The 24,999-nt window shown below is 39.7% G+C and overlaps 1 protein-coding gene across 1 annotated transcript in view; it reads right to left on the minus strand.

The window, feature by feature from the left end:
- The window catches only part of ARHGAP5 (Rho GTPase activating protein 5), a 45,570-nt gene extending 24,574 nt beyond the window's left edge, over window positions 1-20,996 (minus strand). Inside the window, exons 1-3 of the mRNA XM_063160397.1 lie at window positions 20,874-20,996; window positions 13,856-13,960; window positions 6,505-10,403 (exon numbers count right to left, since the gene is read on the minus strand). Coding sequence (XP_063016467.1) covers window positions 6,505-10,227 — 3,723 coding nt within the window. The 5' untranslated portion in view covers window positions 10,228-10,403; window positions 13,856-13,960; window positions 20,874-20,996. The remainder of the gene's footprint in view (window positions 1-6,504; window positions 10,404-13,855; window positions 13,961-20,873) is intronic.
- Window positions 20,997-24,999: the final 4,003 nt, after the last annotated feature.

Genomic DNA, 24,999 nt, shown 5'->3' on the forward strand with positions numbered 1-24,999 from the left:
CATAAATACAACCTTTTAAAATTAATCTAGAAAACTAAAAACTGCCAAAATCCTATCAAGCCTCTTTATGGATGGGCTGCTTACTTTAGCAAGCCTTCTGTTCAAGACAGGCTTTTTTTCCTCTCATTACCATCCCACCAGAACATCCACTAATTATTTCTTTATTAAAGAAGAAATTCAGCCACTTCCCTACCTCCAAAAGACTTCACTACTACTTTTGATGCAAAGGAAATTTTCTGCCTGCTTCATCTGCAGTCGGCCCTAGGGTCGTGGAGGGCAAAGTCAGTATTTTCAGAACTAGTAAAATACTTCATAAAACCACGCACTGAGAACAGCATTCATTTTATAGGCTTAATAAAAGTATTTCTAATCTCTAATTCACAGCTAGCTCTCCAGAAACTGCATGATATGATATATGAATAATGCAGATCATTGTCCCTAACATGCTCTTCCTTCCCTTCATGCTTTCTGCCATTTTTAGAATTCCAGTTTGTTACACTGTTTTAAACTACAAAGGTTTAAGAAGACATATGGCTCTAAATATGCATATTAAGAGTGTTATATTTGAAAAGAGAAAACCTGAAAGTACAGATTCTGATATTTCCTATAATTCTCAGGAGAAAAAAAAAAATCACTGCACATTCCAGTCTGAAGTAGACAGTATTTTACTAAATTAACCAGTGAATTTACACAAGAACAGCTGAATAAAAATTTAAGTTGATCTCCCATTGCTCACATGTTTAGCATAGTCTTACTAAAACTGAGATCAACATACATGGGATCTACAGTTCCTCACACTATTTCCATAATAGTTTTTACATAAAATATCATACAGTGTTGAAATTTTAAGGGCAAAAAGCAAGTTTAAGCATAGAAAAAGAGATGACAAATGCACTGCTTCATGTTCTAAAAAGCCAGAGTAAAATATGTGAGAATTCATCAAGATGGTAGTGGGTTTTTCCTACTAAAATACCGAGAAAAGTTTTCAGATTAATTTAAAGTAAAAAGCATCTTACAATCATGTTGGTATAAAGGAAAATGGAAAGAAGTAATTCACAAACTTCTTTGGAAGCAATGAGTGTTGTCTGCAGACAGGGTTACAAGGCAGAATGTTTTAAAACACTGTTTCTCAGATTTAATTTAGCAATATGGAAACTGCATTCACACAAAAAAAAAATAAAAATCAGACCTTGAATAATCAAAGGTTATTGGCCAAAGAACCTAAATAGTGAAACTTTTCCAGATTTTAGCAATGGCATGCCAAAGAATTATCACTATGCAGTTAATTTACTTTATTGTTTACAAGATCTCTCTAGTTTGGATTTGTTTTCAGAAGTACTTAAAAAATTCAAGAGAAGGCTCTGCCTCATCCATTGCAAAAATTCGTTCAGGATATTTGCTGTTCTTGATATGTTGTGGAGAATATAAACCTAAACAATTATTCTCTCTATAAGAGGTGAAAAAAATACAGCCTAAATCCAACACTGAATATATCTCAAAGCGTTCACAAAGAGAGGAGCTCTAAAGTAGGTGGGTAAAGTTTTAATACTCATCAATTCCATTGTAAAAACAAATAATAAGGTTATTAATTGTCACTATATGGAATTGCTACAGGTTTCCACATCAGGCAGGCTTCCTGCTGAAGAGGGAATTACTAAATTATGACAAAGGTCAAAAATAACTAGCTATTATTTCATGGTAATAATAACAATAATTCTTCCATATTAACTTACAAATAGTTTTTTAAAATATTTACATTGGGCTTGTTTACACAGTGAGGCAAAGGAAAGCCAAGGACTACTGTGGTTTGGGCTTTATATTAATGCATAAAAGGCATCAGCTGCAGCTTTAAGGCTACTCAAGCAGTTCATCCTATCTAAGATATCACAAGGCTTCCCTCAGCAAGATCCTTTTCCTCTAGGAATACTCATGCCCTTTCCTGACCTGAAATTCTGTGCAGTTTCTGTTGTTTTGCATCTCCAAACTCATTAAGTTAAACTGAAAGCAAAAATAATTTATGATACAGCTGGCAAGCCCTGTGCTTTCCATGTGTACCAACACCACTAATGTTTACACTAGACCTTAACGTTAAAAGTTCTAATTGAGACAAGCATCTAATTGTAATTGCCACTTCCAGTTCTGGATAAAGACACGTAGATGAATGAGCACACATCTCAGCTGGAGAGGACTAACTTGGCAAAGGAGAAACAGCTGAGGCAAAGCTGCATTTTAACACTTCAAGGTGTGCTCACTTCCTCTTAAGTTTGTGACCACCATGAAGGAAATAAATAATCGAACATGGAAAGCATGCCAACATAGGGGAGAATTCACTCAGCAAAATGCACTTTTTTGCCATTTTGTTTAAAGGCAGAAAGGACAAGGTGCTTTTTTCCTAGGAGAAACCTTACAGAAGAAGTTCTGTAGGTGAAGAAAAGAAGGCCACTACAGTTAAACAAATATTAGCACACAACATGCACTTCAAATACTGAACAACATGCACTTGAAATATTTCAAGCCTGCTGTGCACACACAACTACACATGAATCTGGCTAACAAGTCCTGTGATTCAAGCCAGTCTGCTTGCTTTCTTCTCCTCCTCCTCCTTATTGCTCTTCATATTTATCCCCACCAGAAAAAGGTCAATGGTTCACTTGTTAATAGCACATGCAAGGTCTTATCACAAATCTTCTCAGAACATATGTGCTAATAAAATAAAATAGGATAAAGGTGGGTGTATCACAAATTAGATTATGATGATTCAGTTTTTTCCACTTTTTCTTTTCTAGAGACAAAGACTGAACCATCTGTTGGTTTTACCAATCTAGATTTTAGTAAGGCACGTAGTGATGGCATATAGGAAACTACAGCCGCAACTGGAGGAACAGAAAAAAGATGATACTCAGCAACAAGAAGGACAAAGTCACGGCATAATGGGAAAATCCTGCACTGGAATGCACAACTAACCAAACTTAGTGCTGTAATGTGCCTGTAGCACATGCTGTAATGTACAGGTACTTTACACGTGTGCAGGTACAATAAACCACCTGTACTGTGCAGTATGGAGTCATTGCCTGGAAATCACCAAGGACATGAGCAGGCCAAAGGTACCCAAAGCAGCAGCAACTGCAGCTAAGCAAAGGTTGGGGTGCAATCACACAATTGTGTTGGGTACTAGCTTCTAGTTGATATCAGCAAACACTTGGATTATGTGATGCACTGTTATGACATTCCTTGTAATACTATGCACAGTTTCAGTCATCCTCATTCAAAACCAGGTTCAGAGGAAAATTCCTTTTTTTTTTGTTTTTAATCTTCTAAAACTCAGGCCAAGAAGTAGCCGTTTTCTCTTCACTGGTGACTGGCCAAAAAAAGAAACACTTCTGGAGAAAGGATACAATAAGGAAGGGTGAAAACTAGGAATTGCAATATTCCTCACCAGTACAGAGGAAATAAAAGCTCTCGATGAGTTTTTCAGAGTAGTAAGAATGAGGAGATAAAAGTCTTCAGAGGAATTATTTCTGTGATAATTGTAAGAAGAGCTCAAGGATGATGCTCTTCCAGTTCTGACTACCAGTATACTGAAACAAGATCTAAGAACACCAGCACAGTGTTATGGACAAAAATAATGGGCAAATAATTCAGACCAAAGCACACTTGCTTAACTGGTCTGAGTTTTAAATTGTTTCTTTTGGCAAAAAGAAACCTTATGTGACCTTGCAAGTAATGTTACCTGCTTGCCACAGGTTTGACATCGCTATACTTGCCACAGTAAAACATTTTAATTTATGCTTCCAAATAGCAACAAGTAGCACAATTCTGAGTATTTACTTCTGCCTTTAATAACATTTGTTCTCAATAGATTTTTAAAGTTTGATACATGTGTGTTTGCCAAACTACAGCAGTTCATTTTTCTACTGTTTGTCAAATCTTGCTTCCCCCTTCCCATTCACCAACTCTTGCCTTTTTCCCTTCAGTTTTTTTACCTGAACCCTACAATCACTTTACATCCATTCTCTGCCTCCCTATATCTGTCCTAGTGCCTTTTTTTAAAATGTGATTCTATCCTGAGTAGGGACACTGGACGTGAAAGGATCAGGACAGAATGAGCATCCTTCAGCACAGTCGTGTCTCTCCTGAGACACCCTACAAGAAACCCACCCAGAAACACCACATCTCCAACCAACAAAAATGCAAGAGCATCAAGAACATTACATCCTACATGGGCTTTAAAAAAAATAATCTTAGAAAAAGAAAATTATGAGTCCAGACTTTAAAATGCAAGTTTTTCCAAACCAATTCATTTTGTTCGTAAGATTTCTGTACTTCAGAATCACTATAATTAAAGCAAGAATAGTTACACATGTACCCTATTTTCCCTTTACATAGAGCTGAAAAATTCAGAAAAAGTATCAGTAAGAGATTTAAGAAATAGCCAGAAAGAAGTACACAAGCTCTATTTACCTCTTTCACATTCAAGGGGTCACAATTCTCAAGAAAACCCATCAATCAGTCCATAAATAGTGATGCACTAATATCTCTTGCATGGACCAAATAACACTTGACAAGGACAATATCATTTGAACAATTTTTGTGTTTCTGTAATAAAAGACTACTAGTCACTCATCCAAAACAACACAGGAAAACATGCAGAAGTAGTTCCAAAAACTAGAAATGTGCATCTCTTCTGGAATAAAATTAACTGCTAAAAAACCCAAAGAAATAGATAATGAACTAGAATGACTCACTTGAACTGGAACTACTCTAACATCAACTTCATTCAAGTCAACACACAGAGGAGTCACTACTCATCACAAGCACTGAGCACTCAAGATACTTGGAAAACTTGCAAACATTTGAGCTACCAAGTCAAATTTGCTTTCTTAATTACAATAATGTCCACAATTATTAAAAGTTTTTACTAATTTAATAGCAGCAGCTTTGCTACGTGTGAGTAAAATACAGCACCCTCCTTCCGAAGAAAACACTCCCATAACCAACAAATCACCAACCAACCAAAATTTAAAACAATTCTACTCTTCAAGAAACTTATCCACTGCAAGAATTACAGCAGCCTGAAACTCCAACTTAGGCTTCTTCTCAACAGGCCAAAACCAGAAGTGGAGGCTTTGTTGGAGCAATTGGGGGATTTTCTGACATTTTAGGAAGAGACGACCCCCACTATAGTGATCTACTCAGTTTAACACAAATATATTCAACTCAGAGTAAGTTGCTTTTAACTCAACACAGCTGCGACAGTAGGAAGATTATGCAACTGCATTTTGTTTTCTATGTAGAAAGATTATTTAAAATAAAAGGAGTCCAGAAGCTGAATTCAATGACCTTTGTGGGTTCCTTTCAACTCTGGATATTATCAATGATTCTATTAAAAGTATATAAATTATAGTTTTTTTAAAAGTCCAAGTTTCTCCAAAAGAATAACTTCAAAGTATTTTTAACCATATGATTTTATACCCACAAGACATCATTATCCATGCATATGAGTAAGCCTTGAGAAAATTTAGTGGCCTTTAAATAAGTCATGTGTAATTCAAATCACAGCTGCATACCAGCAAGAATTTCATCTATTAGTTAAATTTAACTATGCTCTACTTTAACAAAACTTATTTCTGCTATTCAAGTACCATCAGATTTAAGATAAAAAAGTGACATTTTAAAAATGCTACAAAAGATAATATTACAAAGGTCAGATTATTTTGAGACAAGAAAGAAAATATCTAACTGATCAGGAACACTCCAGATTTCATGTCAAAACTATACCTAATACAATGACTGCTGGCCTAAAATGAAAACCTAAACTGTAAAGAATGTACATCTAGAATCCACACCACAAAGCCAGTCAAAAAATAAGTAACACTCAAGCATGAAGATGAAACATTTTTCAAGTAAACTGCAACTATTATTTTCCCTTTATTTTTCTGTTTTGTTCCCTTTATTCTGTTTTTATAGAGAACCATAAATGTAGTACAACTTTCAACTTGATTACCTGTTTGCCCACACTAGGAAAATGCAGCAGTCAGTAGAACTACATATGGTTTTCTTTTTATGCCCCTGCTCTAGAGTTCCAGCTAGACAACTAAGAATTAAAAAGAAATCACTCCTTTCATTCACCAGCCCTAAACCTCATTCCAACAGCAAAAACTGCAACAACTGAAAGAATCGGTTCTACTCAAGAATGCACAAAGCAGCTTTTTCCTTAAAAAAACCACAGCACCTCACTCAAATGGAAGGAAGCCTCCACATGTAAGCAGAGATGAAAATAACTGGCATTTATTGAACAGCTGACTATATTGATAGACAAACTATATCATTCACTAAGCTTTCCAAGCAACTTAACAGGAACTTAAGAGAAAAAAATCAAACAAATATAGTTTGAAAATTTTAAAGCACCTGCTTCAAATGAGGGTGTAACTCTTGCATATTTTGTCTCTTCCCATTTTACAATGCACCAGAAGTTGTAAATAAAATTTAAATTAATTGCCTTACCTTCTTATCTTCTTTTACTTTGTGAGGTTTCTTTTTCATTTTCTTCTCATCCAATTCTTGGTCCGATGTAATAGCAGGATTATCTATGCCACCCTTCCATGTTTCAACAGGTGAGAGAAGTGGGTCTTCTTCGCTTCCACGATGCCTTCCTTTTCTTTTACCTTTGGAGGTGGTAAAAGCCTCGTCATCACTTGCATCCGAATGGGTTCTCCTATAGTAAGACTTGGCTTTGCTGAACAGTGTCTTAGACTTGTACTTGTATTTTGAAGGTCTTCTTTCCCCATGACTTTTGGATACTCTATCAGAAAACCCATTTTCTTCTTCACCTTGGGTATTTATAACAATTGAGTTTCGAACTTTAATAATACGATTCTGACTATCCTCTGGAACGGCATAGATGTCATCTGCAAAGCCTTTGTGTTTGTAAATAGTGTCAATAGGCTCAGCATAGTTGTCAGATTGCTCTGTATCTTCTGGAGGTGCTGCAGGCACTCGAGAAGGCTGTTTCCTGGGGTTTTTGCCAATACCTGCCTCAATAGTTTTCAGGAGGTTGGGGTCCAGTTTTTTCACATTGGTTCTTGGAACAAGCGGTTTCGGTTTTATCGGAGGAGGCACTTTATGGTTGCGTTCATGGTCGTGACAATTGATTGGTGTGCTGTGAACAGGATACTCATTTCCTTCCAAATCCAGTCGGTACTTTGAACGGTCGCTAGGTGCTGGAAGTAACCTTACATCATCCCCAATGGGACTGTAAGGCGGTGGTCCTTCAGCATCATCCTCTGAATCCGGGTAATTATAGTCAAGGGAACCTCCTCTCGGAGACCTTGGAAAAACATCTTCACTTGTATGTGTTGATTCCCTTGTGCTGTCTGACATGTAGGAACTTTCAATCATGCTTTTCTTCTCTAATACATCACTGAAGAACAATGTGAAAACCTCAGTTTGACGATGATATTGAGATAATGAATATAAAGCTGTAAACTTAGCAGTAATTTCTGTTGCTATGTGTTCTCCTTCCGTCATGAGTTCCTTGATTGCTTCATTCTCAAAGAAGTCTGCCTGGCTATCAGTAACAGCCACCAACTGGACAGGAATTGTATCCTGAACTTCAGAAAGAAATGCTCGAAGCATTCCCATGGATGCCTTTCGCTTCGCAGAATAGACCAGTATATATCCATGAACAAGTTCATCTTTCCTTACACCAATGGAAGAATGATATGATAAAATAGTTATCTGTATTCGGCGTCTCTTTTCACCTATTATTTTATCAAGCATTAAGGAATTATTCTGGCCAGCCTGAGCAGCACTACAGGAGTGAGAATCGAGGAAAGGTGAAAGAATAAGATCCACACTGAACGGATCGCCACACATGGCACACATGACAATCCTTAAGTCAGCTTCTGACAGATCTTTAATGGTGGGAACTGGACTTACAACATCAAAATTGTGTTTAACTGCTTCCAGTACTCCCCTCAGAGCTTGTTTTATTTGGGCCTCGTTAAACTTGCGTGGGTATGTACCAGCAGGCACATCTACAAAAGGACACTGTAACTTGTTAGCCAATTGCTGTCCCTGATGCCTCAGAATAGGCAGATTCTTGCTAACACTGTCCCTCTGGTTAGCCAATATTAATGTAAATGAAAGATTAGCCATATACCTGTCTCTCCTTATCTGAGATGCTTCAGCCCTTATTTTTGCAATGCACTCCCCAATAAAAGTCAGTGATTCAATAGAGTTAAACACGCAGAAACAGCCATGCGGTTTGAAGGCTGAGGTCCACAACTGAGTCAGCAAGTATGGGGATTTGGCATCAACTGGCCTAAGATCTAGTTCATATATTTTTCCATCTAATGCATATTCATCATCAGTGGATTGTGTCCGAATTTCATTTGCCAATTCTTGTGCAAGGCCATCTTTGCCCAAAATGAAAAGATTGATTTTATCAATGTTGGCACTATCATGGTATAAATTTGAGCGTCCGTGGTCCTGTTGCAGAAGACTGTTGGCAAGCAACTCTTCTACTTTTATGTCCATGCAGTTTTGGCCACTGAGACAGGTTTCTTTAGTTGGGTGATAAACAAATCCTATATGTTTAAGCAGAAGAGATTCTCTATCAGGTGCAAGTTTCTGTAAAGCTTTGTATCTAGGTTCTTCACTCAGAACTGCATGAATTTCACTCATTTTATCTGTACTTGGTGTTGCATTAAGATCCAGATCGTAAAATAACTCTGAGTGTTCAAAAAGCATTTCCTGAAACTCCTCTTTGGCTTTTTCAACAATCTCCCTCTGATGCCTAGCATACACTTCCTTACTATCTCCATCAGTGATGTATTTGAATGCTTCATCGTCCACCACAAAACATATAACTTCTTCCCATGGCTGTCCGGGTGAAATGAATTGGATTTTCTCAAGAGTCTTTTTGAATTTCTCCTTCATTTCAACCCTCCTTTTTTCAGATATAAGATGCTGCACATGGTTTTGATAAACTTTTTCTGCCTCTAGGGTATTGAGAAGGTCAAATGGAATCCTTCTGTCATTCACTTTATCTATGTGGTCAGTTTCATCCCAGGGTGTTTTTTCAAGCACTACAAAACAGGACTGGAAGTCAGGCCTTTTCTCCATTACCTTCAAGGCTTCTGACCAGCTCAAAAGTTCAATCTCATCAAGATTTGATAGAAGAGTATTAAGAGCTCGTGGCAATGCATTAATGTATTCTTCTTTTCTCTTTCTAATATGTTCCTGTTTGAGTTGCTCTATGTGTTTTGAAAATGTATTTTTGGCCTTTTTTGTTCCTTCCAAATTTATGTACTCCTCATAATCAGGGTGGTTTTTCAGTTTGTTGCTAACAGTTTTCCAAGTTGCATGATAGTCTCTCACAGTTTGGACAAGTTTTTCAAACTTATCTGTTGCCGTAACAACTAACTGTCTTTGAGTTTTATAGGCATCCAGATAGGGGATTATTTTAGGCTTACCACGAGTTTTATCCATCATTTGTACCAGTGCAGTAAAACATGTTTCAACATTGACATTGAATCTTGCTGATGTTTCCACGACCACAAGGTTCTTCTTATTTGAAGCAAAGGCCTGAACCTCTCGCAGATAATGATCCACACATTCGTCACATTTTGTTGCTGCTATTATTATGGGTTTTTTAGATTTTGAGAGCTGGATGTAAAGATTATTCACAAATTTAAGTTGATCATCAAACTTCCTATTGCATCCTTGGCTTACATCAATGCACAATAAAAACCCATCTATGTTTAATTTCCCTTCAGGCATCTGTTTTTGCTCAAAGTCTTGCTCCAAGCCTAGCTGATCTGTGCAAATATACATGAGTTTTTCTGCGGACTGCAGTTTGGAGGCAGCTGCACGTTTTATGTACGGTTGTAAATTCGTACTCCGATGAGGCAAGAAAGTCTGATCATCAATGAACTCAGTCTGCTCAATCACATGAATTCTGCACTCAATTCCATCCTCACCGCTTTGTGCTACGTCACCCCAGTACAAAAAGTGATCATTGTTAACAACTCTTCCTCCAAAGTCAATTGTGCTAAGCACAGAGGTATGCTCAGGATAATATTCATCTGCTTTTGAACGAACGAATCTATTGCACAAACATGACTTTCCAACTCCACAATTGCCTTTATCCTTTTCAGTTCCAGACAGTCCAACAACACTAACAGCATAAGATGGGGGGCGTGGCTCTTTGTTTTTTGCCATCATAACTTTCTTCTCATCCTTTTGCAATTATCAAGGTAACTGTATGTGGTTTTCATTCTGGAAAAGGTTCCTACAAATCTGAATTGTATATCCAGGGTTCAGAAATCGCTTTCTGTTGTTCCTGCTTCAGCTTGTGATTAAGAGAACCTCAGATAACTTGGACAAGGAGCATCATCTTCCTAAAAAATACAAAGAAAAAAAAAATCAACATTGCAGGTATTTTTTTGTAATGTTCATGAGGGAAAAGAGATTTTAAGAAGCACTTGTGCAGCTTGATGACCCTCATTTTTTGTGTATATGAAAATTCTACAACTACTTTGAATGAGATCATAAATTCATAATTCAGTAATGCTAATGCTATTTATACTACAGATTTAAAATAAACAGATTTCAGGCACAGTTTAGTAGTAGTTTGTCAGCTGTTTTGATAGCTGAGTAGCATACTTCTAAAAAAAAGAAAACCCACACCCAAACTCCCAAACCACTAAGCCCAACCCAATATTCATGCACTTCTACTCACACCCAAAATTTTACTAGGTATCATGCTCATCTGTAAGTATAACATTACTTTCGTGTGCATTTGTAGGTTTGAGCTTAGGTTGCAGTAAAGGAAATTTCAAAACAAGTAGCTGTAAAAGCAGGCAGTTGGCCCAGCTGCTACCTATATCCAGAAGCAGACTACTTGATTGGTATACTAACAGCAAACTGCTTTTAAGGAAATGTTTCGAACAGGAATTCTACAGAAAAACAAAATCATACAAACACAAAGAGTAGGACTTATGTATAGATTTTAAGACTACAATGTTGTTGTTTCATTCTTTCTGTCTCTATAAAAAAACAAACTTCTATTAACTGGAAACAAAAACTACTGTATCTACTTTGAAAGTTCCACAGAATTACTACAAGGTTCCAGTGGCTTTATTGAAGCTGTCATCAAGTATAACAATTACCACCAACTCTCAGTTATTAATCAGAAGACTTTACTCGCATGCATACTACAGATGGAAATGCATTTGCTGGTTTTGAATCAATTATATTATGAGAAAGAGAGAAAAAACTGAATACCCATACGAGTGGTCCCAGAGATGGTGACAAGTGGCATGAAATCTACTTGAGGGCCAGTAACCAGCAGTGCACTCTGCAGGCCAGTACTGGGTCCAATTCTGTTCAGTATCTCCATTAATAACTTGGATGATGGGGGAGAAGGTATTCTCAGCAAGTCTGCTGATGAATAAATTAGCAGGAGCAGGCGATCCAGTCCTGCCTGCAGGGAGGAATGAGCCATGCACCAGCACATGCTGAGGCAGCCACATGAAGAGCTGCTGTGCAGAGGGGGACCTGGGGATCCCAGAGGACATGAACACCACCCAGCAGGGTGCACCTGGAAACAAGGCTAGGAGCACCCTGGGCAGCAACACACAAAGCAGTGCCAGCAGGCCAAGGCAGGTTAACCTTCCCACTCTGCAGCACTGGTAAGGCCACACCTGATACACTCTCCAGTTCCACAGCACAGGAGAGATCCACAACTACTGGAGAATGCAGCAAGGGGCTGAAGCACCACAGCAGCTCTCACTTAAGAAAAGGCCAGGACTGTTCAACCTGGCAAAGAGAAGACTCAGGGAAGATCTCATCAATGTGTACAAATATTTGGGGGAAAGGTGAAAAGAAGGCAGAGCCAAACTCATTTCCTGGTGCCCAGGAACAAGACAGGAGGCAATGGGCACAGATTAAAATACAGAAGATGCCATGTGAACATCAGGAAACACTTTCTTTTATTGTGAGGGTGACTGAGCACTGGCCTGGTTAGCCCAGGGAAGTTGTAAAGGCTCCTGCACTAAAGGTATTCAAAAGACACCTGGACACAGATTTGGCAACCTGCCCCAGAGGTGAGCCTGCCTGAGCAGGGAGGCTGGACAAGGTGACATTCAGAGGTCTCTTCCAACCTGCACTGTTCTATCCTTTCTGAAAATATTTTTATAAAAATACTTCTCATTTTCTTGGTAAAAAGACAACTATTACATGGCACTATAAAAGAAAGGCAGATACTATTGTACCTAACATATTTACTTTTACATTTGTAGATTACAAAGTAACAACACAAATGTACTTAAATATACCTATAAATAGTCCTTATCAGAATGAAAGTATAACAAGCATCAATACTGAAATGTTAATGTTATATACTTTGTCCTGCTTAGCAACAATCAGCTAACCAAAATATAAAATACAAACTACATACATAAACCCAGCTGTTCATTATGGAAATCACAGAAAAGGAAAGTACTTTTTTTAGGAAGAAAGTATCAACTTCATTAGAAAATTAAGGTGAACACCTTATTTTTGTACTCAAGAGCTTTTATATTGCAAAAACTGAAACTTTTATGCCAGATTTTAGAATTCTTTTTCAGTTAAATAAGATTACTCAAAGACCTATTCAGGAAGACAAGTCGTATTTTAAATTTTGCTTCTCACTGTTTCCACTGTGTTTATTATATTCTTAAAACACAGAATTTGGACCTAACAGAAAGTGGCTCCAGGAATAAAAATACTTAGCAAAAATAACATCCTTTACAAGCAGTATTTATATCACTACAAATAAACCCAGTGTTTTCTTTCTAAAGCAAAGCTTATCATAGTAGCATCATTCAAACTGCTAGAATGAGAAATTCAGTCAGCACTTCCACTATAAAATGTTTTCTGTTTGCCACAGCACAATACAGATTTCATGTGGACAAAACTAGAACACAAAAATCTTCATCCACATGATTACTTCATTTCATCAGGAAGACACTGTCAATTTGCAATTAGTTTATAAGAAACAATCAATACTTTCAGATACTCTACATCCTCAGTAGCAAAAGTTGTTCCTCCTCCATCTACAAAATGTTTTGTTAAATTGATACATTTTTAAGCAAGTAAGTACAAAGAGTAAGGTGAAGGGAGACACTGAGAAAGGGAGAACAAACACATCAGTCTCTCATTAAAGTTCTGACATGAAATATTTTAACCATAGTAGAAGATGAATCATTAAAGTTATTTAAAACCAGCATGGGTTTGTTTTTGGTTTCTTTTTTTAAATACAGTTCCTACTTTGCACTGATTGTACAAAGTCACAGAACAAAATCTGTGTTAATTAAGTAATAAAACTGGTAAAAAACTGACATTATAATGGCTTCATATTTAATATGCAATCATCATTAAACTGTTCTCCAAATGGAAGATTTTCCATTTGACTATACCACTAACGTAAATTTACTTGATCGTTTTGTACTGTTTTAAAGCATGTACACTGGAAATTCATTGTAAATTCATTCCATTATCTTAGCTCAATCTGCCTAATTCAATTATAACAAATTGTAAACACTACGATTCATCTAACCCTCCCCCCACCTTTGTTACAGATGCAAAGGTTGTTTGATTTCCCCAACTAATTTCAATCTTAGCACTGAAAACAATACAAAGCATCTGACACCACTGCAGGAAGGACCATCCACAGATGCACTGTAGGACCTTGTCTCTACAGACTTTTAGATTTCCAAGCATAGTTATAAAGTAAATAAGGCAGCAGTCTGTATTTATTTAAAGGTGGGTACCTTTAAACACATTCTAAAGGTCTAAAGCCCAAACTTACCCTTAGGAAAGAGGTGCAAAGCAAGATGACTCTCCTGCTGCGATCTTCCTGCAGTAATGTCACACATTTAAACAGTGCCCTTCAGTAAGTCCTTCCCTGAGGGATCTGAAAACAAAAAAAAAGAACCATTAAAAGTTTCAAGTTTATGGAGAAAGAAGCAGCAATCAGAGAAGGTATAGCACTTCACCTATGCATGAGGATTGTTTTCCTTATTTTAAACCCATTAACAAAACTCAAGCTGGTCTTTGTCTAAAGTTGGAGGGTTTAAATCCTGTAAGCACACCTATTAATATTTGAGAGAGGGCAGAGTTCATAAGTGATCGTGATTTGAATTTCAACTTGATACTTCAACAATACCTAGGTTCTAGAAGCCTGTTATGAAAACAATTAATGTAGCTTCTTAGATAACATATAAAAATGAGCTATAAAAAACACTAATCACTTGTAGAATAATTTGGAATTCTAAAGTGTTTAGAACATAGGTTTGCAAGATGAAGTTGGTAGAGTCATAAGTACAAAATATATTAAACAAATGTATGTTTATGCATATATATTCTATTAATAGGAGAAAAGTACAGTCTACATCAAAACCCTTTTACCATCCCTCTAAATTAAAAGGACTCACAAACTGTGATGAATTAGCAATTTAAAGTATAACTGTATTTGAAGATTTTGAACTCTCAACTAGGATACAAATCATTAATTTAACCCTTTTAAGTGCTGATCTCACTGCAGGGATGCTACTATAATCAAAACCAACTCTCTTCCATTGTTCTTCCCTTTGCACCCACACAAAACCCAGAGTTTGCCAGCCTGGTGACCCACACACCGTGATGCAGAACAGGAAAGGAACTTGAGGCACTTGCACTGGAATTTTATGTAAGCCATTTTCAACTAAGGAAAGGTGTCATTTTTAAGTAAGATGCAGCACCATGCTGCATATGTGCTAAAAACTACATCAAAACAACACACCTATTTCTTGTTTCGCCATTTACAATTATATTCTTAATAATTTCACTTTGCTTTGGGAATAACATCCACTTTGCTCTAGTAAATTTTCCTTTGGACAAAAAAGGTTTGGTAGTATTCATAAACAGTACAACAGTAACTAACATGGTGGTACAAAAGAACACCAAAATCAGTAGGCAGCAGTCTCAACAGTCTATCAGCCCTGCATTAAGCCTGGCTGAGCTTCAGTGCTAAATTCTATCAGTTAATAGAGAAGACAGGCAGTAAGGCCTGTTCCCTGCCCTTACCTCCAAGCTGTGGCACTCCTCTACATCCACAGCTAGCTGAGCAGACCAGATACTTGCTCATGAGGAAAAACACAATGGGACTCTGAAGAACTCAGAGTATGTGGAAGAGCAGACAGAGTGAGAGAAAAGCATCTCCACTTGCAAGAATGCATCTGAGGCTTGAGGGACACTGCCACAAGAGAAAGCTCAAACACAGGCCCCAAAACATCAGTCAGAAACATTAAGACACCAGAGAAAGCCCTATTTACAAATACATGTTTCCTAAAGTCTTCCAAGCTGAACTCTAAACACTAGAATAGAATGCCATACTATTAGCAAGTAATAAATACTTGAAGAATTAATCATCTATCAGTATTAAGTAATTGTGGCTGCACAGGAACTTGTAGATGAGTCCACAGTCAAGAAAATCACTTACAGATAAACACCCTTGAGTATTTCTCAATATCCTCCAAAATTGTTTTTTTCACCTACAAATGTTTTAGGCCTAACGAGGCTGAAGCAAAGATGTTGTTTGAAAGAGTCCACAGAATTGCTTATGACCATCAACTATTTAAGCAGCCTGCCAACAGGGAAAATAGAGTGTTTTCCAAAGTCCTTTATTCACTCTGTAGTGTTGCCTAGACACAACAGTTTATGGATCAGTATTTTCTGGGGTTAGGTTCAATCAGCATACTCTTGCAGCTGTGTTTGTAAAGTACCTGGCCAAGCAAAAAGAAGCACATGTGAATAAAAGGCCCATCACAGCCTAGTCTGCTTTACCAAAAGAAACTTACTGTAACCTCTACAGCAGATCATCAAGTAAATTCAAACACATTTGGTGTCATTGAAATGGTCTGGAGGATGAGTTTGAAAGTGTTGTGCACTCAAAATACACAGATCATGACTCCAAGAAAGTTACAGCTCCAGATTCAAGTTACTACTGACACCAAGGTTTTATACCAAATCATTCCTCACTTCATACTTTCTGAGAACCAAAGCCTGGCATTGGAAAACATTTATTACAGTACCTAATGTCTGAGATCTTTCAGCACAACAGTAACTATAGCCTGACCCAAAACAGAGTAAGAATTCCAGTTTTCTCTTCTAACAACCAGTTAGAAAGAAAAAAAATGTTGATGTACCTTAATTTAGCATTGTCATTTCTCTTCCAGTATTTACCAAGAGTTATCTTTTTCACTCAAGCAAGTATAAGAAATCTTTCCTTCAGGTGAAAATCTTTTTTAGAAATGAAACCAAAGTATATCAATGTCACCTTATCAACAATTTCAAATCACTTAAGGCTGTTGAGGTCCTAACACAACGTGTCCTGTCCACTTTACAAACACATTAATATTCTTGCCTTCACAAGGGCTGGTAACCTTAACTAACCATACCTGAAATCTTATTTATAAATAATGGTAAATACAACAATTACCCAAGTATCAGCCAACATGAGAAAAAACATGATTCAGATTGCTTATCAGAACTTAAGCTCAACCAAGCAACAGCAAGACAGTAAGGGACAAGAGTGATCCTCTGGCTGAAAAGAAATTCAGTTGAAGTGGTATGCTGATTAATCATGCCAGGGAAATGCAGGATGGGAATGGATGACTCCAACTGCTGTTCATTTCAGATTTGGTTAGTGTGACAGCCAACTATAATCCCTAAAGGAGTTCTGTAGCCTAGATAATTCTCTCCATACAAAAGCAAAGTAATCAATGTATTAAAAATAAAAAAAAGAGAGAAACCTCAACTGACCAACTTCATATTATAAAGCAAAGAAAAACTGTGTTTAAAAACAGAAGTTCAAAGCTCTTAGTTCCTACTAAGTTCAATAAATGTCTTCTATTAATAATACACTGAAGATTGTCTATGTATTACTCAAAATTAAATCAGAGCCTAAATATTATTTCTGAACTCAAAATATCATTCTTTAGGTGGAATCTAGCAGTCCCAGGGCATCTACTATCATTACTGCTCTCCACAAAAAAAAACTCCAACAAGAGAAAAACCAAACCAAGCTACATAAATTAAATCAAGGTACAATAAAAAGGTAAAGTGTAAAGGTTCAAATTACCAGCACAGCAGTATTCTGAACTCAGGCCTCTCAAGTTACTTGTTTTCAGATTTTTGACTATCTGAAAGCATTCAATATAGTTTCAAAGCCTGTATTTTAACAGGGGAGGAAAGTGCAAGATTACAGAAGAAATAAATTCTTAATTCTTTTGCACAGGATAAGCTCCAACCAAAAACATGCAGAGTGGTCAGAGAAGTTTCTCAAGTCTCCCGATCAGGCTTATTTGTGGAGATACTCAGGAAAAACACAAAAGAACTAATGGAGAAATTATACAAAGGGGATCCATAAAAAAAACTTACAAAAATAGGAGAAAGAAGAGGAAGCAGACAAAAAAGGAGGGATCAAAGCAAGGACAGAAAAAGGGCTAAAATGCATTTCCTGGGAGAAAAAACGAAGAAAAATTTACATCCTGCTATGGGCAACTACAACTAATTTTACTGATCCACAGATCTGGATTGTTTCATGTTATTTTGCTTCATGAGCAACTGCAGTACAGAATCCAGGACTCAACACCATAAAGCTTAGTCTGTTGTTTGACCTTGTACAAGCTGCATGTGTCATTTCTACTTGTGTAAAGCAACACTGGTTAACCCCTATTTAAAATTACTAAATGAGAAAGGAAATGGCCTATATAAGCAGCAAATAATATTCTGCATAAAAATTAGCCATCTTAAATCAATAAATGCCAAAATGCAACTATATATACTTTTCCAAAAATTGTGCATGCAGGTATTGGTTTTGCTGTTTTAAATGCAAACATTCTTCTGTCATGTTTGAATGTCAACTGATGCAGAACTGCAAAAATGCGTGGGAATTTTAACTCAAAGCCAAAGAAACAACTCTTATTTACCACAAAATGTAATGTGCAGAACTAGCCACAGATTAATTTTGTTTTCCAAGAGATGTACTAGAAAAACACAGCTGACACGCAAATTCAAAATAACTTCACAATTGTTTCAGATTTTCTTACTAGGAATTACAAACTCGTTTTTCTTTAAATATTTCACCAAATCTGTAAATACAAGGAAGTGATGGGTCAAATAATCTATAAAATGCAATACTCTTCCAGCTCACTCACACTGACCTTTAGGCTAAAAATTCCCAGAGTGAAAAAGAAAAACAGAACCAACCAAACAAAGAGTGATTAAAGAGCGATTAAGTATTTTGTGTGCCCATTAGGAGAGACGTAACACGGACGCAGGGGAGGCGAAAGCCGCGGGAGCGCTAATCCGGAGCTGCCGGGGTGGGTGAGCGGGACCCCCTGCGCCGGCCGCAGCCCCTGGCGGCAGCGCCTCCCGGCCGCGGGACACTGGCAGCCCCTCTGGCGGCATTCCTGCCTTATCGCGAGCAGGAGCGCACGGCGGGCTCGCCGCACGGCCACGTCACGGCCACAGACCGCGCTGAGGGCGCTCCGCCACGGGGGCTCGGCTCCCGGGGAAGGTCAGCCGCCAAGGACCCTCCTGCACAGAACCCTACGGACACAGCGCGGAGCAGCCGCCACGCCGAGGGATGAGCAATGAGCACTGCCTCGTGAAGTTTTGTGAGAAATATTCCTGAAGGATGCCAGTACATGGGATTTATCTCGTGTCAAGGAAGTACTTTTGGAAGCCTTAAGATAGCGTCAGCATCCTTCTCATATCTTAGTGCAAAAATAATTCCATTATGTTTAATAATCTACTCAAATAACAAGTCCCGACAGGGAAACTCACACAGAACAATCTATTATTATGATCAGTGCTTTTCTTTTCTACGAAGTCTGCAAACGGAAAAAAACACCTACAGCTTTAGGAAAGCACATAGCTTGAAAAACATGTGGAGCGTTTGGTTCTGTTAGTGCTAAATATAGCATTTTTAAAACAATTTAGTCTGAGCCTAAAGTATTTAATTGGATTGTGTTACATATGCAACACCTCAGCTAAAGTAAAGTCCAATACCAGGGAGTGGTAGGCATTTGGTTGCAATTATTTACAATTGTACAACAATGGCAGCTGCTTTAGATAGCAATACTTCAGGGGGAAAATGCTATTTCAGCTCAGTATGTTCCACACTTATAAGCAACTTATGCTGAAACAAGTTAGTGGTAAGGTAACAAATGCTTAAACAATTTCCCATACTTTAGGTACTACAGACTTTAAAAAAACCCTTACATTCACTTCATACTTTTTGAGCTCTTATAAGAGAGTTTTAATAGAGTACTATAAATAGAATTTTAAGAATTTTAGCACTTCTTAAAAATAATGTTTAAAGCAGCACAAAAAATGAAGGTAAACAAAAATGCACCTGGATGAATATTTGCAATGCCCTTACTTCAGATATGTTCTATAAATAAGTATCAGAAGGCAGTTAACTCTGGTCACTGATGTCACTGCTGAAAACAACTGCCATGTGGAGTCTCTTCACAAGGTAGGACAGCACATCTGACAAAAATGCCAACTATTAACTCCTCATTCTTTATGAAGTAAGCATACAAAAGTATCAGTGCTGCAGCTGGCTTCAATGCACAGGTTTAAAATGGACGGCCAATTGACCAGCTAATGCTGTTCTCTCTCTACTGCTTTTACTCTGCAGTGTAGAGTTTTCAAATTTCTGTAAAGGATATTTATTTAAAAAAAAAAAAAAAACAAAAACAAAAACCCACCGGTTTATCTGCATGACACTAAACTAAAGAATACACACATACCCCCACAGGCCTATTTTGGTCTAGATTAAAATCGTTCCCCTCCTACTTATTAAGGAACTATTCCACGCTGATATCAAAAGCGATACTGGAGAGAGCAAAAGAGGGGGGTACAGAGGGGTGGGGTGTATTGTGGGGAGAAGGTGACAAGTACGTCTTCCTTTTATAACTATACAGCCCTGCTTCTTTTTTAAATTAAAGCAGTGTTTCCTTATGTCCTATAGCTACAACACCACGGCATTACATCTGTATGTCTCTGGTGATTCCCTTGGGTGGAGAGAGTCTAAAGGTTATGCTGGTTGAAGGGATTCAAAACGCTTGAAAGCTGCTACACTGCAACTGGCTACCCTATTCCAAAGCCTTAAAATCCACCTGGTGGAAAAACAGAAATGCACACACATCATTAGGAGAGTGAAGTTTTCTGAAATTTAATATCGAGCAATATTTGAAGGTGAAAGGAAGGAGGAGGGGAATGGACAACTGCTCAAATTTAGTAGAGGAAGAAAAGAACAGAGAAGGCGTGAATGAGTATTAGGGGGTAATGAAGAGGAAAATAAGTACAGAGAAAGGAGAAAAGGGGGGAAAGGTAGTGGGAATGCAAGAAGGGAGGAAGCTAAAGGACTAGGCAGAAGAAGAGAATGAGGAAGGAAGAAGAGAGGAGAGGGAAGCTCCCCTTCCTGCCTTCCTCCCTCCCTAGAGAGCCGTGACCAGCTGGCAGCCTCGTACAGCAGGCTCAGACCCTCCCATTGCTCAGGCCTTCATCACCTGTCTGGGACCAGGCTCCCCGCTCCCTGCCCTTCCCGCCCGCCCTCGGCGGCGCGGCGGGGCCGAGGGGGCCGGCCGGGGGGCGCGGGGCCGCTGCCCGCTCCCCACGCGGCCCCAGCCCTGCGAACTGGTTACAGCCAGCGGCCGCCGCGCCGGCTCGCCGGGCTGCAGCCGCCTCCTCCCCCAGCTCCCCTTCCGCCTGCCGGGCCGGCCGCCCCGCTTCAGGCCGGGCCGGCTCCCACGGGACCGCATTCCTGCCCTCACCTCGCGCCGTCGGGATGCGGCTCCTCGGCGGCGGCGGCAGCGGCTGCATTCCCGGGACGCGGTCTCCGCGCCGGCGCCCCCGGCGGCTTCTCCTCCCCGCGGGGCTCTCTCCGCTCTCCGGCCCGCAGCTCCCGAGCGCTCCCGGCCGCCGCAGCCCCGTCCCGCCTCTCCGCTCTCTCCCCGGCGCTCAGTAATGGCGGCCGCCGAGCCTCCCCGGCTCTCGCTTGGCTGACGGAGTCTCTCTCTCCCCCTAACTTTACCTCAGCAGCTTCCCTCCCCTCCCCCCTCCCTCCCGCCGCCGCGGCTCAGCGCGCGCCCGCCCGGCCAGCTGCGCGTGCGCGGGAAGGAGCCTCTTCCTGCTGTCGCTGGATTCCCTGGGAAGCCTGGGAGGGCGCGCGCGGCCGGCACCCAGCTGCGCGCGCACGCGCGCCGCCCCGCCTCCCCCCGCCTCCCTGGCCCGTCCGGGGGCGCGCGCGGCGCGCGCCCGCTCCTGCCCTAGTGGCCGCGCGGGTATCGCGGGGAGCCGCGAGTCTGGGGGACCGCGGTTCGAGTCCCGCCTCCGGCAGCGGCGCGGGCCGAGTCGCGCCGCGCCCCAGCGTGAGAGCGGCTCCGAGGTGTGCGGGCGGCCACGGGCTGGATCCCCGGCCACCGGCACTGTCGGGTGGCGGCCAGCCTTACCTGGGGCCTACGCTAAGCCTACAGCCAGCAGCGATGCCTCCAAGGAAGGAAATTGGCGGTTGACCAGGATGGAATTAAGAGATTCCAAAATGCTGGTGTGGTCAGCCCTGTGCCCCCAGCTCTTCTCCTGCCCAACTGCCTATAACTTTTCACAACGTTTCCCAGGTTTCCCTAGTGTAACACAGCACTTCTTTCATTTCTTAATCATTAAAAAGAGAAGTAGCACTGCAGTGGGGCTGCGTGTGGGACACTCACCTTTGTGGGACAATGTGTAGGACATTTCTTCGCAGGCCACAACCAGGCACTGGCACTTTGGGAATCCCTCTAGGACATTCCTTCACAGGGCACACCAGGCACTGGCACCTTGGGAATCGCTCTAGAACGTTCCTTCACAGGTCACACCAGGCCCTGGCACCTTGGGAATCCCTCTAGAACATTCCTTCACAGGGCACATCAGGCACTGGCACCTTGGGAATCCCTCTAGGACATTCCATCACAGGCACACCAGGCCCTAGACACCTTGGGAATCCCTCTAGGACATTCCTTCACAGGGCACACCAGGCCCTGCACACCCTGGCAGTCAGGTTAAGCCCCCCAGGCAGCACAGGCACTTGGAGGGATCCCCACATGGCTTGCAGGAGGTGAAATCCCCCTCCCACTGTCAGAGCCCCCCAGGGTTGTACACAAACCCCAACCCCACAGGGATGGGGCTGAGGAGCTTTGTGCTCCTGCCTCTGGAGCTGGGTTTCTTCAGGAGCTGGCAGGAGAGGCATGGCACTCATTAAAGAGCTAGGGAGTAGGTGCTGATCTGTTCTATCCACCACAGGCAACAGGACATCTGTGGTCATCAGACACATACACCTTATCTCTGTGCACACAGAAATGCATATTCTGTGCATCATTTATTACTAAAGATCGTTTATATCTATGCATACAAAGGAACAAATTAATATTTTACTAGCAACTTCATTCTTGGCGCAGTCCAAGTTTTGACTGTTATATTTGTAATCATAATATTTAATAACAATATGGTTCATTCTGTGCAATTTTACATACTGCACATCATATGCACATCATAAGGTTTTACATCTGAAAATTAGGAAATTAAAAGATTTACAACGTCAGATCCTTTCTAAAGACACATTGCCTGTAAACCTGAATTTTTGAGAAAATCCTAACTATCTAAACCATTTTGTGTTAAATATGACTGAGCAGCCTAGCATGGACATTGCATTGCATGAGAATATTTGTAGAAATACTCACCTTAGGTAGGTCCACATTTAAAAAATGTAAAATTATTTGACATTGTAATCACAGCATTTCCTCAAGAGTTTTTTAAAAATAAAGAAAGGACAGAAAAGCAAGCTAAACAAGCATGAAAACAGAACTTAATTTTAATTTGAATTACCTGATTTTGAGTTGTTTGAGGGGGGAGGTTGTTGAAAATAGGTATCTTGGAGTGTTAAAGTCCCATTTCACTTTACCAGAATCAAAAGCTTATATTCATACGACAAAAAAAAAAAAAAAAAAAAAAAAAAAAACTTCTGAGGTTTCTTAGCTTAACATAAATTTAAAGGAAATCTGTATCTTTCTGAAATTCTGCTTAGGTATTAATTACCATAAACAGTTAATATTAGAGAATTTTGGTAAAGCTCCATCATGTAGGAGATCTCTCATGTAGGAATTGATTGTAGAAATTACTTTGATCCTGATTTTAGTTTAAAAAAAAGCTCAGCAAGGTGAATAGGCTTGGGAATAGCAGGAAGTTTTTCCCAGCAAGCTCAACCCTGTATTGTGCAAGGCCAGAGAGGAGTGCCTCAGTTGGAAACACTGTGGAGGGACCCTCTTCACAAGGATGCACAGCAGCCAGACAAAAGGCAATAGGCACCAGTGGTTTCCTGTGATGTTACCCTGGTAAGACAGACCACCAGCTCCAAAAGCACTCCTTGTCAAAAGAAAAAAACAGGTTTTCAGGCAGAATTAGATCAGCTAATTTGTCTTCCTCTGATCTTAAATAGTCCTCCAAAAATTAATATAACACAGGAAGACTGTGAAGCCAGAAATTGATTTTCATATAGATTTCCTCACGTCAGATCACCATCATCAGAGGAAACTGCTGTGCAGAAACTCACTTTGCTTGTGGCCTTCCAGGGAGCACACAAAAGTTCTGTCAGGCTGCAGTAGGCATCTTGCTATGGAATTGCAGAGCTTATTAAACCCCTTGATTTTGCATAAAGCTACAAAAAGTCAATAATTATGTCCAATGAACCAACAAGCAGGGTTCTAAGCAGATTAGTGACACAGTGTTTTTCCTAGCCTCTATGAAATTTATAATTTTGCAGTTTAATATAAACCATTGGGTAGAGATATACCCATAGATCATGTCAGATGCATATTAAAAAGGCATGCAAGGTTCATAAAGTTTCAAAGGGAAAGTGGTGAGAAAATTGCAAATTCATGAGAACACAGGTAGTTTTATGCCCTTATGAGAGCAAAATATTTAGATTTCTAGGGCTACTTAAAGATTTTATATCACTAATGAAGTAGTAAGTTAAATTAAAGCAACTCTATCAAGGTATTTTAATATAAAATTTTATTAAAATTGTTCAGAAATATTCAGAATATTCATCAGAAGAAATCTTTCAAAAAGCCCTTTCAATGACTGAGTAGCATACAGGGAGCACTGTAACTCAGAGAAGGCATAAAAATAAACTATAATAATGAAAAACAATTAATAATTTAGGTAGGTTAGTGTTTTGTAATTTATACAGAAGGGCAGTTCAAAGAAACATTTTAGTAAACCTTTGGAAACTCAGAGGAAAGTCATTAATGATTTGCAACATTTGTTATTTATAATGGCTATTGTTACTCGAGCCTTTTCCTGTAGCAGATTTCCCCTTAGAAATATCCTCATACTTCAAGGGCTGATTATAAACACAAATAAAGTAAGCACTTGGTATATCTCTAGTAGCCTGCACATCAATTTCCTCTGATTCTGGTGATCTGAAGCCAGAAGGGAGGCAAATGCATATCTCCTCCTGCTTCTGGAACTGGTGGATTTCAAACCACAAATCAGATGAGCAATGCACGTACTTCTCATGGGTGCAGCATTTTCTTAATTGCCCTCAGTCCTCTGTCACTGCTTTCATTGCAGCACTTGGAAGTGCAAAACAAGCAATCTTACCAGTGTACTGAACCAAAAATCAATGTGCTGTTGGTGGTTGCAGAACATGAAATCTGCACATATTATTTTACTACAAGCTGCTTTCAGACCTCTTCCCCAACATCCCTCATTAAACAGGAGAGCTGCCAGGTCTGTCTCACTTCAAGGGAAAGGCATTGTTTTGCATAAAGTTTAAGAATCAGTGTTACAGCACCTTCTTTGGGAGAAAATCTTCAGACACTTTGAAATTGCTCTACTGTCTATGCTCATGTTAATTCATCGCGC

The sequence above is a fragment of the Melospiza melodia genome, chromosome 6, assembly GCF_035770615.1.
Source record: "Melospiza melodia melodia isolate bMelMel2 chromosome 6, bMelMel2.pri, whole genome shotgun sequence".
Classification (NCBI taxonomy): domain Eukaryota; kingdom Metazoa; phylum Chordata; class Aves; order Passeriformes; family Passerellidae; genus Melospiza; species Melospiza melodia.